Genomic DNA, 16,963 nt, shown 5'->3' with positions numbered 1-16,963 from the left:
TTAAAAAAAAGAAACATATTGCCCTAGTCCCACACAATGACCTCTATTGTGGTGATACATTTCTACTAAGCACTACTAAAGCAAATAATTAATTGGTGGGACTCACTACACTGTTACTTCACCAAACTTTGGAACACCATCCCTGCACATGTAAAAGTTACTAGCAAACTCCCAAGCTATAAAATCCTGCTCAAACAATACCTTACCCATTCCTGGTTATGTTCATCACCATGTTGACACCTCTAGTAAAAGCACAGTCTTATTGCTTATCAGTAACTTTTTGCCCTCCTCTTCTTCAGTCATTACACCCATAACAACTTTTCCTCCTGCACTTGAATCAATACATTCGTTTTCACCCCCCTCTTAAACAACACTTATCATTCTCCTTTTCTAACTGCCCTCATCCGCCACTGTACCCCTCTCATGCACCTCTGTATACCTAAGTTATAAACCTTCTAGCTGTGCCAATTTGGGACAGGCAGCCTAAACAGAACTAATCCTGTACCCTGCTCATGTGCTATTACCACTGTCCTCCTGTACACTACACTAAAGCTGATAAGGCCAGATAGAACTTATGCTGTTTCTTCTGACAGGTAAAAAGTAAAGATGATTGTTTGATTGGCTGTATTGGCACAAGAATGCACGAGATAAATGTTTGGCTTAAAGAATCTGTGAAAGATGTACAGCTTGAATGCTAGCCAAATGTAAAACAGAAGTACTTTGTGTTTTCCCATCCATTCTGATAGTTTTCTTTTTTGCTTTTGTTTCTTTCACAGGAGTACCTGTTTGTCCTCGTTCAGCCTCTGCTAGTCCGCTTAGTCCCTGCAACCATCACAGACCACAACACAAATGCTCAGATCGGTGGCGAGTAAGCTTGAGCAGCCCTGACATTACACCACGCAGAAAGACTTCCTCACCCGTGAGTATAATGTTACAGTCTGTCAGTACACGTAGCGCTAACAAGTCATTTTTAAGCAAACAAGTGACTTTCAGAAATGCACGTATTTGTCACCATTTGTCACTGTATACCATATTAAGGTCTGCTAGCATGTTCAGGGAAGGGATGCATTATTTAGTTTTTAGAACTTGTAGCTTAAGCAGAGGGCAATATTTATATGGCAAGACAGTTCTTTTATTGAAGGTAATATGTAACTTAAAGACCACGGCTTTCTTAGCTGTTATCTATTAATAATACTGGGTGATACACCATCAGCCCCCTTTTCCCCATTTTTGCATGAGTCATTGTGTCATGTCAAGATTAGTCAGTCTGACCAATTTACCCAGAGCCAATGTTTACACTGCTGAGTGCTATTCAGCAGCATTCTGGCCACAGTGTGATTGGTCTACCTGTGTCCAGCCCTCAGTGTGTGTATTTGCGGTAATCCAGGTGGCGGTAACCACGAACATTATTTTCCTGAAAGGATGACCATCTAATAGTGTCCCATCAAGGTTTTAACCATTGAAGGACATGGAAAGGAGGATGCGTGTACTGGTAGATGGCATGCTTGGAGTTAGTAGTGTGGGAAAACACACTGTTGTGTGTGTTGTGTTGGGTTGTCTGCTGGTAGTGGCTTCAGTGCAGTCACTTTCATTGTGGAAAGCTCTTCCTTTTCTTCAGGTGACAGTCAGGTGATGCTACATTTTGCTGGATTGCTGAGTCTATTGATGTACCCAATGGGTGTACAGATAGTGTAATGGAACCATTTTATTAGCTGTCTTATGGAAGTCTGAGCTAGCCATCCCACCCTACAAGCTTTAGGACGTAGGTGATCTTCAGGGTCAGTAGGTAATCTCAGTCGGTTCTGTAGTAACTTGGAACATGAGCAAACATTGAAGAATTCTATTTAAAGGGTGCTTAGATTTTACATTTACCTTAGACTATATGTGTTTTACTGTATGCTTCTTTGGAGCTCAGTGTATTTTAGCAAATGCCTTCAGTATGGTGGCTGTTTCAGATCTGAAAAAAGTGTTAAACGACCAAGTCTGAAACTCTTTACTGTTTTAGTGAGAGACTCCAGGTGACAGATTGCTTGCCATATAAGGCATTGTGAATCAGTGCAGTCACACAAAAAAAAAAGTTTTGAGGGTGAGTAAAGGCAACTTGGTTCACCTAGGGTTCTCATTTTGCCTTATTTGTTAGATAGGTGTAAGATTCTTCTTGACCACCATCTTTCTTTTCTTTAGCTCCACTCCAAAAAAGGCTTGCTTTATGTTTTCCTGTGTAGTTTTAACTTATTTTACTATCTGAATTGTACTGCTATACCGGTGGTCTGCTACTATATGTGAAGTAACACTTCTCAGATCTCCTAGAGCGGCACACTTTGTGTTTTGAAGTCATGTTGTCTAGTTGTCTCACATGTCTCTTTGTTTTTCATGGCATATGAGAATTAGCTGTGGCTGATTGTCTGCCCAGGTGACCTGACTCATGGAGCTCTACAGACATCCTGTTGTTGGCAAGCTACTCAGTGTCGCAGGGATACAAGCCTGCATCCTAGATAAAAAGGAGCAGTTATCCCTTGTTTTCCAGATGTTCTTCGTGTTTCACTGTTGCAGTCATCACATTTGGGTTATCTGCTTGCAGTAGCCTTCAGTTGGCCTGATTAACAAAGTCTTGGGTCCTGCGTCGGTTGCTGTCCCTTCTTCCGTGACGTCAGGTCGTCAGGGGTATAAAACATGCAGCCGACACCATTACATCAGTCTTTCTTGCCGTGCGGTGTCCGAAGCAAAAGCAGTTCACAAGTGACGGTCGGCCAACTCCTGAAATTTTCATTTTCGAGTTTCAAAACCGAAGTCTTCAACTAAAAGCTAAGTACCCCGTTGGGCAAACTTTTTCTTACTCTAAACCGATGTCAGTAAAAGTAAATAATTGCATTACTTGTGGAAAACAAATACCTCATAAAGATTTTCATTCGTACTGTATTCCTTGCCTAGGCACTAACCACGACGTACCTCACTGTCAGTTTTGTGCCTTATTTAAACCACAAACTATCCACCGTCGGTATATTTTCGCTTCTAAATATTTTGGTGCTCGATTCAATTATCCTGATATGTTTTCGGTAAGCCATCTGATTACTGACATTCCGAAAAAACGCAAAGATAAAGACATAGACAGGCCACCTAGGTCCAAAACTGCCAACGATGCTTCTCCTAATCCAGTCGCTAGTTCGCCGTTACTCAGTGAGGCGCTTTCGCAGTCCCTGATACCCGCTACTACAGATTCGCAGGCCTCTACTGAGACCCATTCAGAGTCCAGTATGCCACGAGATGCTTCAATTGTGGAACCTGCGGATGTCTCTACCTTGGATGGGGCCAGAGCCGCTGTGCAGGCACCAGCTTCTGAGGGTGTATTCAGGCCTACTGACTTGCATATTAAACCGAAGCCATCTTCTTCTTCAAGGCCTAAAACTCGTACCATGCCTAGAAAACTGATGCCCAGACCACATGGTCAGGCCTCTATGCCTAAAAAACAAATGATAAAAATGACTGAAGACCTTATTACTTTAATCAGGGGAAGCCAGCCTTCCCCCTCTAACAGACCTAGGACTGAGTTTGCTTATGATACTTCTGACCAGGATTCTGAATTTTCTGTTTCCTATGATGATCAGGATTTACCTTTATCTACCTATGAGGATTCTGATGCTGAGGACTCTATTCCCTCTGCTTCTCCCCCAGAGGATTTCTCTTTTGGTGAAACTTTGCATACTCTCAGGGAGCATTTTCATTGGGAAGGTCAGGATTTCTCTGATTCTAAAAAGAGGCTTAGGGATTTCTTACTACTGCCCCAGCATGGGCCTTTAGCCATACCTCCTGTACTAGACATTGTTGATGATGCCTTTTCGGAATCTAGCTTGGCCCCTGACTCTTTACCTCCTACTCCCAGAAAACCTGACAGATATTACAGGGTCCTTGACTCTCACAAGTTCCTTTTTAAAAATCCTACTGCGGACCCTGAGACCATTTCACAGGGATCCAAGGGTATTAAAGCTACTACTGCCAAAAATCCTACCCCCTCTGATAGAGACTCAAGGGTGTTGGATAGATGGGGTAAGAAGGTATTTATTTCTGCAACTTTGGCCATTAGGGCTTTAAACTGCCAGTTTCATATGTTAAAGTATCAGCAGCATATTACTGGATTGCTTAAACAGAAAACAATGTTGATTCCTGATTGTGCTGAAAATAAGGATTTACAGGATTTACTGCGCTCAGCTGAACACGTTGGAAACATACTTTGCAATGTGGTTTTGATTCACTAGCGGCATCTTGCAGGGCTGCTGTAACTGGGACTGTACTTAGAAGGCATGCTTGGCTTAAAGAGCAATCCTTGGCAGATCATGTTAAAGTGAAATTACTGGATGCTCCCTTAAACCAGGACCGCCTGTTTGGCAACAAGGCAGAAGAAGTTCTTAAAAAGATGGAGGATAAAGCAAAATCTATGCAAACTGTTGAAGATTTTTTACAAGTACAACCTCCAAGGTTTAGTAGGCATTGACCTTCCAAGAATTGGTCCTTTCCTGCCACTTCCAGACCTTCTCAGTCCAAACCCAGATCCAGCAGAACTCCTAGGCTCCAGTCCCAGGGTACACACAGGACTAAGCAGTGGGGGGCCTCCACTTCCAAATCTGGGAGTAATAAAACTCCCCCCCATGGTAAACTGTCTCAATGACTTATTTTTAAAACTTCCAAGCACGTCTCGGTTAACTGCCCCTTTGGGGGGAAAGATTACTCTTCATGCAAAGAACTGGGAACTCATTACCCAGGACAAATGGGTTCTAAATATAGTGTCACAGACATACAGGTTTCACTTCCACACATTATCAACACCAAGCGGATGGCCAGATCTACCCTCAAATCACTGGGCAGAGGCCTAAAAGCAAGTACTTTCTCTTTTAAGCATGGAGGTTATTCTGTTGGTACCAGAAGAGGAAAAGGGACAAGGTTTCTACTAGAGACTTTTCCTAGTACCCAGAAAATAAAGTTCATGGCGTCCTATCCTGGACCTGTCTACTCTAAATACCTTTTTGGTGATTCCAAAATTCAGAATACTATCTAAATTCCTCCTCCCATCCTTAGATTTGGGAATCTACCCAAATGTGATGACTGCAACAGTGAAACACAAAGAACATAGTACAGTTGTGTACACTTACCATAAATGTAGATGTTCGAGTGTATTCACTGTTGCAGTCCTGGTTACCCTCCCTCCAGCCCCCTGACTTCTTTTGAATGTACCTCTATTCTTTTTTACTATGCTTAAAAGCTTTTTGGTGTATTTGCTTTTTTGTTGGAGGTATAACCTTGTGCATTTTTAGGTTTAATTGCTTCCCATTAGGGGGGCACCTGACATCTGGGGCAGGAAAAACTGATGTAATGGCATCGGCTGCATGTTTTATACCCCTGAAGACCGGAAGAAGGGATAGCAACCAACGGAGGACCTAAGACTTTGTTAATCAGGCTGACTGAAGGCTACTGCAAGCACATAACCCAAATGTGATGACTGCAACAGTGAATACACTCGAACATCTACATTTATGGTAAGTGTAAACAACTGTACTTTTTTTTTTGCTGCAGATATTGTGATAAGAATATTCATTAATGCTTGGTTTGGTCTCAGCCCTAGAGCTGCTTACCTACAGGAATGTTCAAACACTAAATATTCCGTTAGGAAGATCTTTTCTATTAATAGTTATTTAACTGTCATTTTGCTGGTAAACGATTTCAAGAGAAAATCATATTTCAAAGAGCATGTCTCATGCAGGCCTGAAAAAGATTTTCAACTCCACTCATAAGGTCCTGCATAAGGGTTTGTATTCTAATTGCCTTTTTTGCATAAGAGAGTTTCATCTGACTCAAGATGGCCACATTTGTACAGGCTTCAGTAGGAGGACCTGTAGAAGCAGACAGGCGCATGCCTAGTTGGTGCAAGAAAAAACCTGGCGGCCCTCATGCAGGTTTTATGGTCGGAACAGCTGTCCAGCAATGCAGGAGTGTCGTCATCGCTTAAGAAAAAGTATAGAAAGGAGCATCACCCCCAAAAGCTTGATTGTGATAGGGTCCTAAAGAAGGATGAGACCAAGGAGTGAAAGACTGCTTGCTTTACATCTAATAGCTCTGCGGACATCATAACAGGGAGGTGATTTCCCAGTTCTTGGGTCCAGTACCTGTTTTTTTCTACTGTCTTTTTTCCAAACCCCCTTGGAGATGAACAGATCATTAGCTTCCAGCACATCCTCCCAAGCTTTGTATGATGCTTGCATGTATGTTGGATGCAGAGGCTGCTTTTACCAATGTGACCATCTTGTCTCTAGATCCGCATAAACATAGATGTTCATCGTGTTACCCTGCTGCAGTCATCACACTTGGGTTATCCTGTCGTCAGGCGGTCCCACAGTCAGCCTGAATTCCAAAGTCTTGGTCCAGCGTCGGTTGCTGTCGCTTCTTCCCTGACGTCAGTGTGCCAGGGGTATATAGGATGCATCCGACACCATTTTCTTCAGTCTTTCTTGCCGCGCGGTGCCCGAAGCAGTTCGCAAGTGCCGGTCGGCCGACTCCTGAGATTTTCGAAGTCAAATTTCAGATCCGAAGTCTTCAATAAAGCTTAGTACCCTGTTGGGGAAACTTTTCTTGCCTCAGACCGATGTCAGAAAAAGTTAACAATTGTATTTCTTGTGGGAAGCAAATACCTCATAAGGATTTTCATTCTTATTGCATACCTTGCCTAGGCCCACACCACGACGTCACTGGTTGTCGCTTTTGTGCTAGATTCAGTAAGCGAACTATAAAACGACGCTTTGATTTCGCACGACACTACTTCGGTAGAAAATTTAATTACACTATGCCGTCGGAGCAACCGACTACCGGCGTGCACAAAAAACGCAAAGATAAGGACAGGCAGCCTAGATCCAAGCCATACTCCGAGGCCTCGGTTGGGCCGGTCGTCTGTTCACCGGTTTTCAGTGAAGAGCCTACGCAGCCCCTGGCTACCGCAGAATTGGAACCCTAGACCGCTTCGGATTCTCTGGCGGGAGAGTTCTAGGCCAACTCAGCCATTTCCTTTAGGCCCTACCGACGACATTGCAGAACTAGAAGCCAGTGCTGCAGAAACACCTTTGGTTTCTGAAGGTGTCTTCAGACCGACGACGCTCACCATAAAACCGTATCCTAAACATAAGACTCCTCTTAAACCAAAAAAGACTGCACTTCAGTCTCCAGCTCAAGGCCCCATGCCTAGGAAACAGATGCTTAAAATGGCTGAAGACGTGATTTCTTTAATCAGGGATTCCCAACCCCCACCTGACAAAAGGCCTACACAAGAGTAAGATTATACCTCCTCTGATCAAGTATCCATTTCCTCAGGCTCCTCTGAGGAACAAGATTACTCCTTTCCCCCTTATGAAGATTCTGATGCTGAGGATTCCATTCCCTCAGCTTCTCCCCCTGAAGACTATTCCTTTGGGGAAACCTTACATACCATGAGGGAACATTTCCACTGGGAAGGTCAGGACTACTCCGATTCAAAGAAAAGGCTCAGAGAGTTTCTTTTACTCCCCCAGCACAGACCACTTGCTATCCCCCCAGGTTTAGACATTGTGGATGATGTTTACTTAGAATCTAGTTTAAATCCAGATTCACTGCCTCCTGCTCCAGCCAAACCAGATAGATGTTATAGAGTGCCTGACTCCCACAAATTCCTTTACAAAAGCCCTGTTGCTGACCCAGAGACTATCTCCCAGGGTCCCAAAGGGGCTAAGGCTTCTATGGCAAAAAATCCGGTACCCTCTGAAAGGGACACCAGAGCACTGGACAAGTGGGGTGAGAAGGTTTACACCTCAGCCACTCTAGCTATGAGAGCACTAAATTGTCAATTTCACATGGTTAAATACCAGCAATTTCTAATGTCTCAAATAAAACAAAAGATGGGCACACACCCTCAACAGTCTGAATTGAAGGAAATGCAGGATCTGTTGCATGCAGCTGAACAGGTGGGCAAACATACTTTACAATGTGGATTTGATTCCTTGGAAGCTTCCTGTAGAGCAGCTGTTACTGGGTCTGTTATACGTAGGCATGCTTGGTTAAAGGAACAAACTCTGCCTGATCATGTTAAAGCAAAGTTACTAGATGCTCCTTTACAGCAGGATGTCCTATTTGGGGTTAAAGCAGAAGAAGTCTTAAAGAAAATGGAGGATAAGGCAAAATCTATGCAGATGGTCAAAGATTTCTTAGAGGTTCAGCCCCCTCGCTTCGGCAGAAATTGGCCAACAAAAAATTGGTCCTTTCCAGGTACTGACAGACCACAGAGGGTAAATACAGACGCCCAAGAGGCAGAGGGCAAGCACAAACCCATTACAAACCTCGACAATGGGGCACTGCAACACAGAAGGGAGGAGAAGACAGGCCCCAAACTACTAGAAGGCAAACACAATGACTTAAATCTCATATTGCCAAGCAAAACTCTCTTGGCAGCTCCCTTGGGAGGAAAATTAGCACTTTTTACAGACAACTGGCACATTGTCACAAAGGACAAATGGGTCCTAGACATAATTTTACGAGGATACAGATTCCACTTTCACACCTTGCCAATGAAAAGGGGAATGCCAAACCTGCCGCAAAATCAATGGGCAGAGGCACAAAAACAAATTACAGCTCTCATGGACATGAGAGCCATTCAACTGGTACCTACACGGGAGCAAGGCCAAGGATTTTACTCAAGGCTCTTTCTAGTCCCCAGAAAGGACAATGCTTGGAGACCCATTCTAGACCTTTCACTTCTGAACACCTTCTTACAAGTACCCAAATTCAAGATGCTAACACTACAGCAGCTTCTTCCCATGTTGGGCAAGAAAGCACGGCTAGTAACGTTGGACCTCAAGGAGGCGTACCTGCATGTCCCTATCAGACAAAATTGCAGAAGATACCTCCGTTTCATTGCAGGTTCAACCCATTACCAATTCTCTGCACTGCCCTTTGGCTTATCCACTGCGCCCAGCGTCTTCACAAAATGCCTGGCACCAGTAATTGCATACTGCAGACAAAGAGGAATTCAAATCTACCCATACTTGGCCGACTCTCTCATTCAAGCAGAAAGCAAGGACATCCTCTTACAACATCTGGCTTTTGTAAAACACCTTCTAAGTTGCCTAGGGTACACAGTAAATGAAAAGAAATCAAAACTAGTACCCTCACAAAATATGACATTCCTGGGTGCCAGCTTGAATACAATGGCCCAGATGGCTTATCTGACGCCAGACAAGCAACTACAACTGACTCAATACTTCAAAACAATGGCAACAAAGACCCAACTCCCTGCAAGAAAAATTCTGCAGGCCTTGGGCTTCATGGCATCTTGCATACTACTAATACCATTTGCAAAGCTGCATATGAGAAAATTACAGTGGTACCTAAAATGTGTATGGACTCAACACAGCCACAGCTCAGACACAATGATATCTGTCATTCCCTGCCTTCAACAAGAGTTTCTATGGTGGTCACAGGCATGTCACCTCAACAAGGGACAGCCTTTCACCTTGCCTCCAGCCAGGCAAACTATGACAACAGATGCATCAGACTACGCCTGGGGGGCACACATGGCAGGACGGTGCGTTCAAGGCATATGGACTGCACATCAATCAAAAAGAAATGCTAGCTGTACAGAATGCTCTGATATCCTTCAAGGACCTCTTACATCCAGGACAGCTTACAATAAGGACGGACAACACCACAGTAATGTGGTACATAAACAAACAAGGGGGTACACACTCCTACCCTCTATGCAGGCAAGCAATGACCTTGTGGAACACAGCACTGGCTTACCAAGTTTAGCTACAAGCTCAGTTCCTGCCAGGAAAAAAGAACACATTGGCAGACGACCTAAGCGGGAACATCATGGATCCCCACGAGTGGAAATTGGATCCACAAGTATTTGCAATGATAACTCAAAAATGGGGGCACCCAGACAGAGACCTGTTTGCCAGCCCCCAAAACTATCAGCTAACAAAATTTTGTCCAAGGACGTTTCACCAACAAGCTTGGAAAGTGGACACACTCTCATTCAGTTGGAAAAACCTGACAGTATATGCCTTCCCTCCATTGCCCCTTCTCACAAAGGTGCTGCTGAAAGTCAGGATGGAGAGACCCAGAATGATACTCATAGCGCCAGACTGGCCACGCCAGCACTGGTATACACTACTAAGGAATATGACCCAGGGCCCACCTTGGATTTTACCACAAATTACTCATTTGCTCACACAGCAAGACAGTCAGATTCTCCACAGCCAGCTCAAAGCCTTAAACTTGGTTGCATGGCAAATAACCTAAGCAACCAGCCAGCTCCTCTTCCTCAGGCTGTTATGGATGTTATTCTGGAAGCCAGGAGGCCCAGCACCAGGAAGGCCTACTCGGGCAAATGGAAAAGGTTTTGTGCCTTGAACCAAGCTAAAGGCCAAAATACCCTTCAGCCACACATACCTCAGATTCTACAGTACTTAACTGAGATGTTACACAAAGGGCTTTCTTTTTCGTCTATTAAAATCCACGCCTCAGCTATTTCAGCCCCCTACAACACGGATCCTCCCTTATTTTCACATCCACTTCTAAGGCAGTTTCTCAGAGGGGTCAAAAACATTAGGCCCCCCAGGAGAGCACCTACACCAACCTGGGACCTCAATTTTGTTCTGGAAAAACTTACGCTACCACCCTTTGAACCAGCTTTCTCAGCTGACTTAAAGTTTATATCATGGAAGACTGCCCTGCTGCTAGCAATAACTTCAGCCAGAAGAGTCTCGGAGCTTCAGGCACTAATGGCAGTAGAGCCTTTCCTCATTTTTCATCAAGACAGAGTTTCTCTACGAACTAACCCCTCCTTTATGCCTAAGGTGGTCTCCAGTGTGGCTCTAAATCAAACCATCCATTTACCCACCTTCTTTCCAAATCCAGAGAACAAAGGAGAAAGACTCCTGCACTCCTTGGACATTCACAGGCAACTACGTTACTACTTGAATAAAACTAAAGTTTTCAGAAAATCTGACCAGCTCTTTGTATCCTTTGCTGCAGCTACACAAGGGAAGGCTATATCAAAACAGACCATTTCCAAATGGATAGGACATTGCATTCGTTTTTGCTACACCCACCATGGAAAACCAGTTCCTGCTAGCATAAGGCCCCACTCTACCAGGGCAGCAGCTACATCTACAGCCTTCCTCAGGGGTGTGCCAACCAAGGATATTTTGGAAGCTGCAACTTGGAGTTCAGTACACACCTTCACCAAACACTATCACTTACCACTTTACTCTAAGACAAGAGCTGGCTTCACCACTGCAGTTCTGCAGGGCCTTCTAACCTCTTCTAACCCTGTTTGGCTCCACCTCCCATCCTTAGCTTTGGGATTCTACCCAAGTGTGATGACTGCAGCAGGGTAACACGATGAACATAGTACAGTTTTGTACCTACCATAAATGTAGATGTTCGAGTGTATACCCTGCTGCAGTCCAGGTTACCCTCCCTCCATCCCCTCTGACCTAACTAACTAAAACCTTTCAATGCCTTTAAATCTGATACTACCTTTGTGGTGTATTTGCTTATAGCTGGAGGGATGTTTTGTTTATGATTGGTACTATTTACTGACCACCATTTTGGAGGGGCACCTGACATCTGGGGCAAGAAAAACTGAAGAAAATGGCGTTGGATGCATCCTATATACCCCTGGTGCACTGACGTCAGGGAAGAAGCGACAGCAACCGACGCCGGACCAAGACTTTGGAATTCAGGCCAACTGCGGGACCGCCTGACGACAGGATAACCCAAGTGTGATGACTGCAGCAGGGTATACACTCGAACATCTACATTTATGGTAGGTACAAAACTGTACTTTCCTCCAACTGATTAAAAAAAAAAAAGAATTTGTTCTTCCAGTCCTCATAGTATATGGTGCCCATTTGAAGAACAAATCTATGGATCACAGTCCCTCTTCAGAGAGAGAATCCATGTGGCTGAATTGGCAGCTACATTTTTCAGTGTTGCTTAATTTCCCCAGAAACTCAGGTTTACTTGCAACATACAGCCAGTCATATTGCAGGCTTTACAAGTGTGTCAGTAATTCCAACGTCTTTTTAATTGCCACACTTTTCAGTCAGGATTCTAGATGTTGTAGGAAAGCTCAGAAGATGGCATCGGGTGGAGGAGCATCATCTACTGCATGCCTAAGTCACAGATGTTGTTGGATACTTGGACGAAGGGTTGAGTGTCAATGTTTCTATGACATGTCTGCCATGCCTGTTCATCTGACTGGTCTTTCAGGCCTGTAAATGTTACAGATTGCAGATGATTCTTTCAGATATGTACCGATACAATGGGTTCTTGGATTATCATACATTCCATTCCTGTTAGATTTGAAAGTTTCTGCTGTGGTTTATCAAGCTCTATTTCTGTTTAAGACCATTTCATCTAAACTATGAAAATTGTAGCTCATACTAAATGGGGAAAGTGGGGAGGAGTCTAAAGAATCCCCAAAGATCTTTGTGCCTCCTCACTTAATATAATCTTCTCTATGTTTGCATACCCTGGAGTAAGTTAACTGGTCCCGTACTTAACCACAAATCAGGGAAGCATGTGCTTACTATTTGAAATTTATGGCCGTAAAGTAGCTTTAGATATGTGAAACAGCAATGACACCAAGTCCAGGATTGAGCTTCAAATGCAACAACGCACTTCCGAAAAGAACAACAACTTTTTAATAGTTATTAATTCCAAGATAGAAAGTATACACTTATGAAAGTTATGTTGATAAGTTAGTTTTTATATGATTTGTTTTATGAAACAAACATACACTATTAACATATATTTTTCACGGATTACCTTCATTTCATCGACAGCTTATTTCACTGACAAGCAAATCAGCAAGACCATTTCACTGAGTGTTCATTTCACTGACAACTCATTTCATCGACAGTGATATATATGACCTTTTCCCTACTGTAGTACGACCCTGGAGTTAGAATATATAGTAAGGGGTGGTGTGGGGGGCATAGCCCCCCACATATAAACGTTTAAGCTGTAGAGATGGATACTTACAAGTGCAATGACTAACTGTTTTGCAGAAAACAATATACAACCAAAGTATGTGGGGGCCTTCGCCCACACCCCCCCCCTTACTATATATTTCTAACTCTAGGGTCGCACTACAGTGGGGAAAAGGTCATATATCACTGTTGATTAAATGAGGTTTCAGTGAAATGGTCTTGCTGATTTGCTTGTCAGTGAAATGAGCTGTCGATGTTCTGAAGGTAACCCATTTTTTACACACGAGTGGTGCTGGTCTTTTTAGAATGTGATTAATACGTATATATTTATTTATTTGTTGTATGCATAATTTGAATAATGACGAATGTTTGAAGGTCATATGACCTGAGTATGGTATTTAAGATGGGTGAGTGGAATAATATGTGTATCTGATGAAGTTTTAAGGACTGTAAAACGAAAGCGCTGATATATATTATTAAAAAGTTATTTTTTTCAGAAGTGTATTGCATTTGAAGCTCAGTCCTGAACCTGGTGTCGTTGCTGTTTTCTGTTGTGGTTTATTTTTTTAGCTTTAGGCATCTGCATAGTCTGTATTGTGTATTACTGTTAATATGTGTAGCCACACTGACACACAGCATTTCATTTTGACTGTTGTCTGTAGTTATTGGCATCAAAGTCTAAAAAGAAAGAGAAAAAAGACAAAGAACGTGAGAATGAAAAGGAACGTGATGCTCTCACTAGGGAAAAAGCACTGAAAAAACGACTGTCTACATCATACACTAAAAGCAGATTATCTGCACCTGTGGAAACCAGGTTAGTTTAATGATGTGGGCTCATTTAAATTTTAGAGTGACATTCTTTTAACACTGGTATCAGAAAAACGTATGCTGAAATAATCTTTTTATATTTGCTGGATAGGTTTAACCATTTTGACAGGGTTTGCTAGATTATAACAAAACAAAAAGTATAACAAAATCTTAACCCCAAGCACACTCACTCACTTAGTGTGTTTTAAACTGGTGACGGGGAATTTCTCGAAAATGTTAAATATAACATAAAGTTGGGACAAATGTCATTACTTTTTAAGAGTTGCTTGTGCAGTCTATACATAGGCCAGTATTTGTTTTCACAGTTTTGTTAAAACAGTTTTGCTTTGTTAGAAGATAAAGTAATTGAGTTCTCCATCGATTGTGTGTTTTGTTCTTAGAAAGTGAATCTCTTATTTCATGCGTTACTGAGGCATTAATTCATAACAGTTATGATTACTCACCATTAAAGCTGTTTTGGTCCAACCGTTCTTCCTTAGCTCTTACGCTTCCTTCTGAAGAGCAGTGTGTTGGTTTTATGCAGAAGGGGAGGTACTTAAGTGCAGAAGCACAACACTTCTATGTGAGTTGTGCAGGTACTTGTCTACTCTTCCTGTTGCTTAGAAACTTGTCTCATTAAGTCTCATTTGCATTTTCAGTGAAAGAGTTCATTTTCTGATTACTATGTGATCATCATAGTTCATTTTTTTTGCATCATATTATTTATTGCACCTTCATTGTTGAGTCGTTTTTGATGTATTCACTCTGTCTCCTGCTTATTGCATTAATAACAAGTATGCATGTGGTACAGAAATTGTCTCTAAAGATTTCCGTACACCTTGCCTGCTTTGTTTGCCATCATACTGTACCACTTATGCCAGTGAACATCATCTAAAGTTTAAAGCCAGCTAGTTAAGAAGACTTTGAAACACTACTGAGTGGAAGTTACAGACATTGCAGAAACATTCTAGTTGTAAGAAAAAGGAAATTATTCTCATTTGTCTTGAATTCAGAATGAAAAGAAGACAGACAAATCAGTTAAGATGTCTTGATAAGAAGGCCCTTAGCAGGCACGAGGCCTGCTCAACCTTCTCCAAAGACAGCTCTACACTTTCAATGGTTCACACTTCTAGGTTGTAATAGATGATCGTTAAAGTGATTAAAATGAAGTCAAACATTGCTATAGGTTTTGTACAAACATTTGTAGCACAATCTGAGTCCTTTGAGGTTGCTGTTTAGGTTAAGTGGATGTCTAAGTGAGAGCTAACCATGTAATATTTATTAGTGGAGACTCCTAAATGTTTGCTTGGATGTTGACTGTCTGTGGATGTATTACTAGTTTCACCTGCATCAGTACCTTCAAAGTCAGTTCCTGGTACCTTTCTCATCCTTGCCCACTCAGACCCTGTGGCTCCTCAGCCTCACCGCAGTTGACACATTTGTTCTACCCTCAGAGATTCAGAAGAATAGCAATCCAATTATTAGGCCAGGCCCAACAGGCACACACAGCCTTAATGATGAGAACTGGGTCCATTCCCAAACAGAGTGAGAATCCTGTGGTTCATAGTTCTATGACTGGAGTGGACATATGAACCCCAAGCCTGCTACTGAGGTAGTAGGGGGTGAGCCAGTCATTTTGACTGAATAATCCTCCATCTTTTACCCTAACACTTCTCTGGTCTCTTAGTAATGCTTCTCTGGCCTTGGAGCTCCAGAGTTTGCTGCCCAGTTGGGATGCATACATGCCCTGGTGTAATTTAGCCCCTGAATGTGTGTACTAGGCTGTAGGTGTAGGTGGCTTACCCTGCAGTCCTGTAGGTGTAACCAGTGCAAGAAGCCAAGGCTGCCACCCTGTCCGCAGGGTGGGTGACATAGCATAGGCCGCTCACTGCCATCCTCCTTTACCAGTGCCCATGCTGCTAGTTGAACATAAATAGGCTTGATCATCATCAGGGCTTCATTCCTCTATGCCATGAAGCTGTGCCCATTAATGGAACCTTTTGTAGCCAGACTTTTCATTTTAAAATATTTATAAACGGGTATTTTAATATTTAGGAATTTGCAGAATCTTAACAGCCTTTATCAGCAATGTTGTAGGACCTATGTAGGTCCTCTATGGTTTCAAATCAGGCAGCAACTTTTCCCATGGAAGTGTAAAAAAGATCAGTAGGTCTTCTTTCCCTCTGTCTTCAGGTGAAGAAAGACTTCTGTATTTGAATTTAGACAATGAGGGCACATCATCTTAATCTTCTAGTTATTTCTCTGAAGATATAAATTATGAGAAAACTGCTAATTATGTGATTCGTTTTAGTTAGCTAGTAAGCGGTCATTCTCCTGCACAAAGTAGTATGAAATGGTGCATTTGTCCATTATTTTCTTCAATTAAAAACATCTTTTTCATATGCAATTTTGTTTTCATGATATTCACTTGTTTTTACGTATTTTAAGAGCCCTTAATCTGTATCTGAAGTGGCAACTTAAGTTCAATCCTAAGTAAGTTACAGGAGAGTATTTTCCTAATGGTGATATGAAAGATAGTCTGGAGTAGTTTACCTCCTGCATCACATCATAGTGCTTGTGGGGAGAGAGCTGTTTTTGTGATTGCAGCTAGAGATTCTAGCTCATCCATAATTAGCAACACTATTAGAAGGACTCCAGTCAGTGTTTCCATGTATTTTTCTTCATTGAAATAGGATGGAAATGGGAGCATTGGAAAGTCAGAAAAAGAAAGGAAGATGACACACGGACACTAGGAAGGCAAGTGTGGGTGTGAAGAGGGTGGAGGAATTTACCAGGGTGGTCCAGTTGGGCCAAAAGGAACCCGTTTTCAATGGAGTCCAGGGGAGAAAAGCTCCATAAAGACAATATTCATGAACAGCAAATCGACAGTAACATAGTAGGACAGTAATACAGATAAACAAGGCATTTAGAGATACAAGAAATGAAAATCCACACTAAAATATAGGAATCCAGAAAGAGAACTATAAAATATAAGAAAATATTTACAAATATATGTGTTCCTACTGTAAAACAGCTGGGCAGTGAGCACTTGGGGTGCCTTTTGGTGTTAGTGGAGATGTGAGGTGGGAGAGTAAGGGGGGAGAAAGGTAAGAAGTAAGGGTGTTATGTGGGATGGGAACAGGAGC

General features: G+C 42.5%; 1 protein-coding gene across 2 annotated transcripts in view; it reads left to right on the top strand.

Moving 5' to 3' along the window:
• LOC122792264 (MAP7 domain-containing protein 1-like) overlaps nucleotides 1-16,963 on the top strand; it is a 1,483,077-nt gene that overhangs the window by 1,102,219 nt on the left and 363,895 nt on the right. For both annotated transcript variants that reach the window (XM_044060015.1, XM_044060014.1), the window contains 2 exons: nucleotides 777-919; nucleotides 13,673-13,824. In XM_044060015.1, the coding sequence (XP_043915950.1) occupies nucleotides 777-919; nucleotides 13,673-13,824 (295 nt within the window). The remainder of the gene's footprint in view (nucleotides 1-776; nucleotides 920-13,672; nucleotides 13,825-16,963) is intronic.

The sequence above is a fragment of the Protopterus annectens genome, chromosome 1.part2 (genome assembly GCF_019279795.1).
Source record: "Protopterus annectens isolate FY-2018-M chromosome 1.part2, PAN1.0, whole genome shotgun sequence".
Lineage (NCBI taxonomy): Eukaryota > Metazoa > Chordata > Ceratodontiformes > Protopteridae > Protopterus > Protopterus annectens.
The sequence above is the reverse complement of the archived record's forward strand: the minus strand, read 5'-3'. Positions and strand labels throughout refer to the sequence as shown.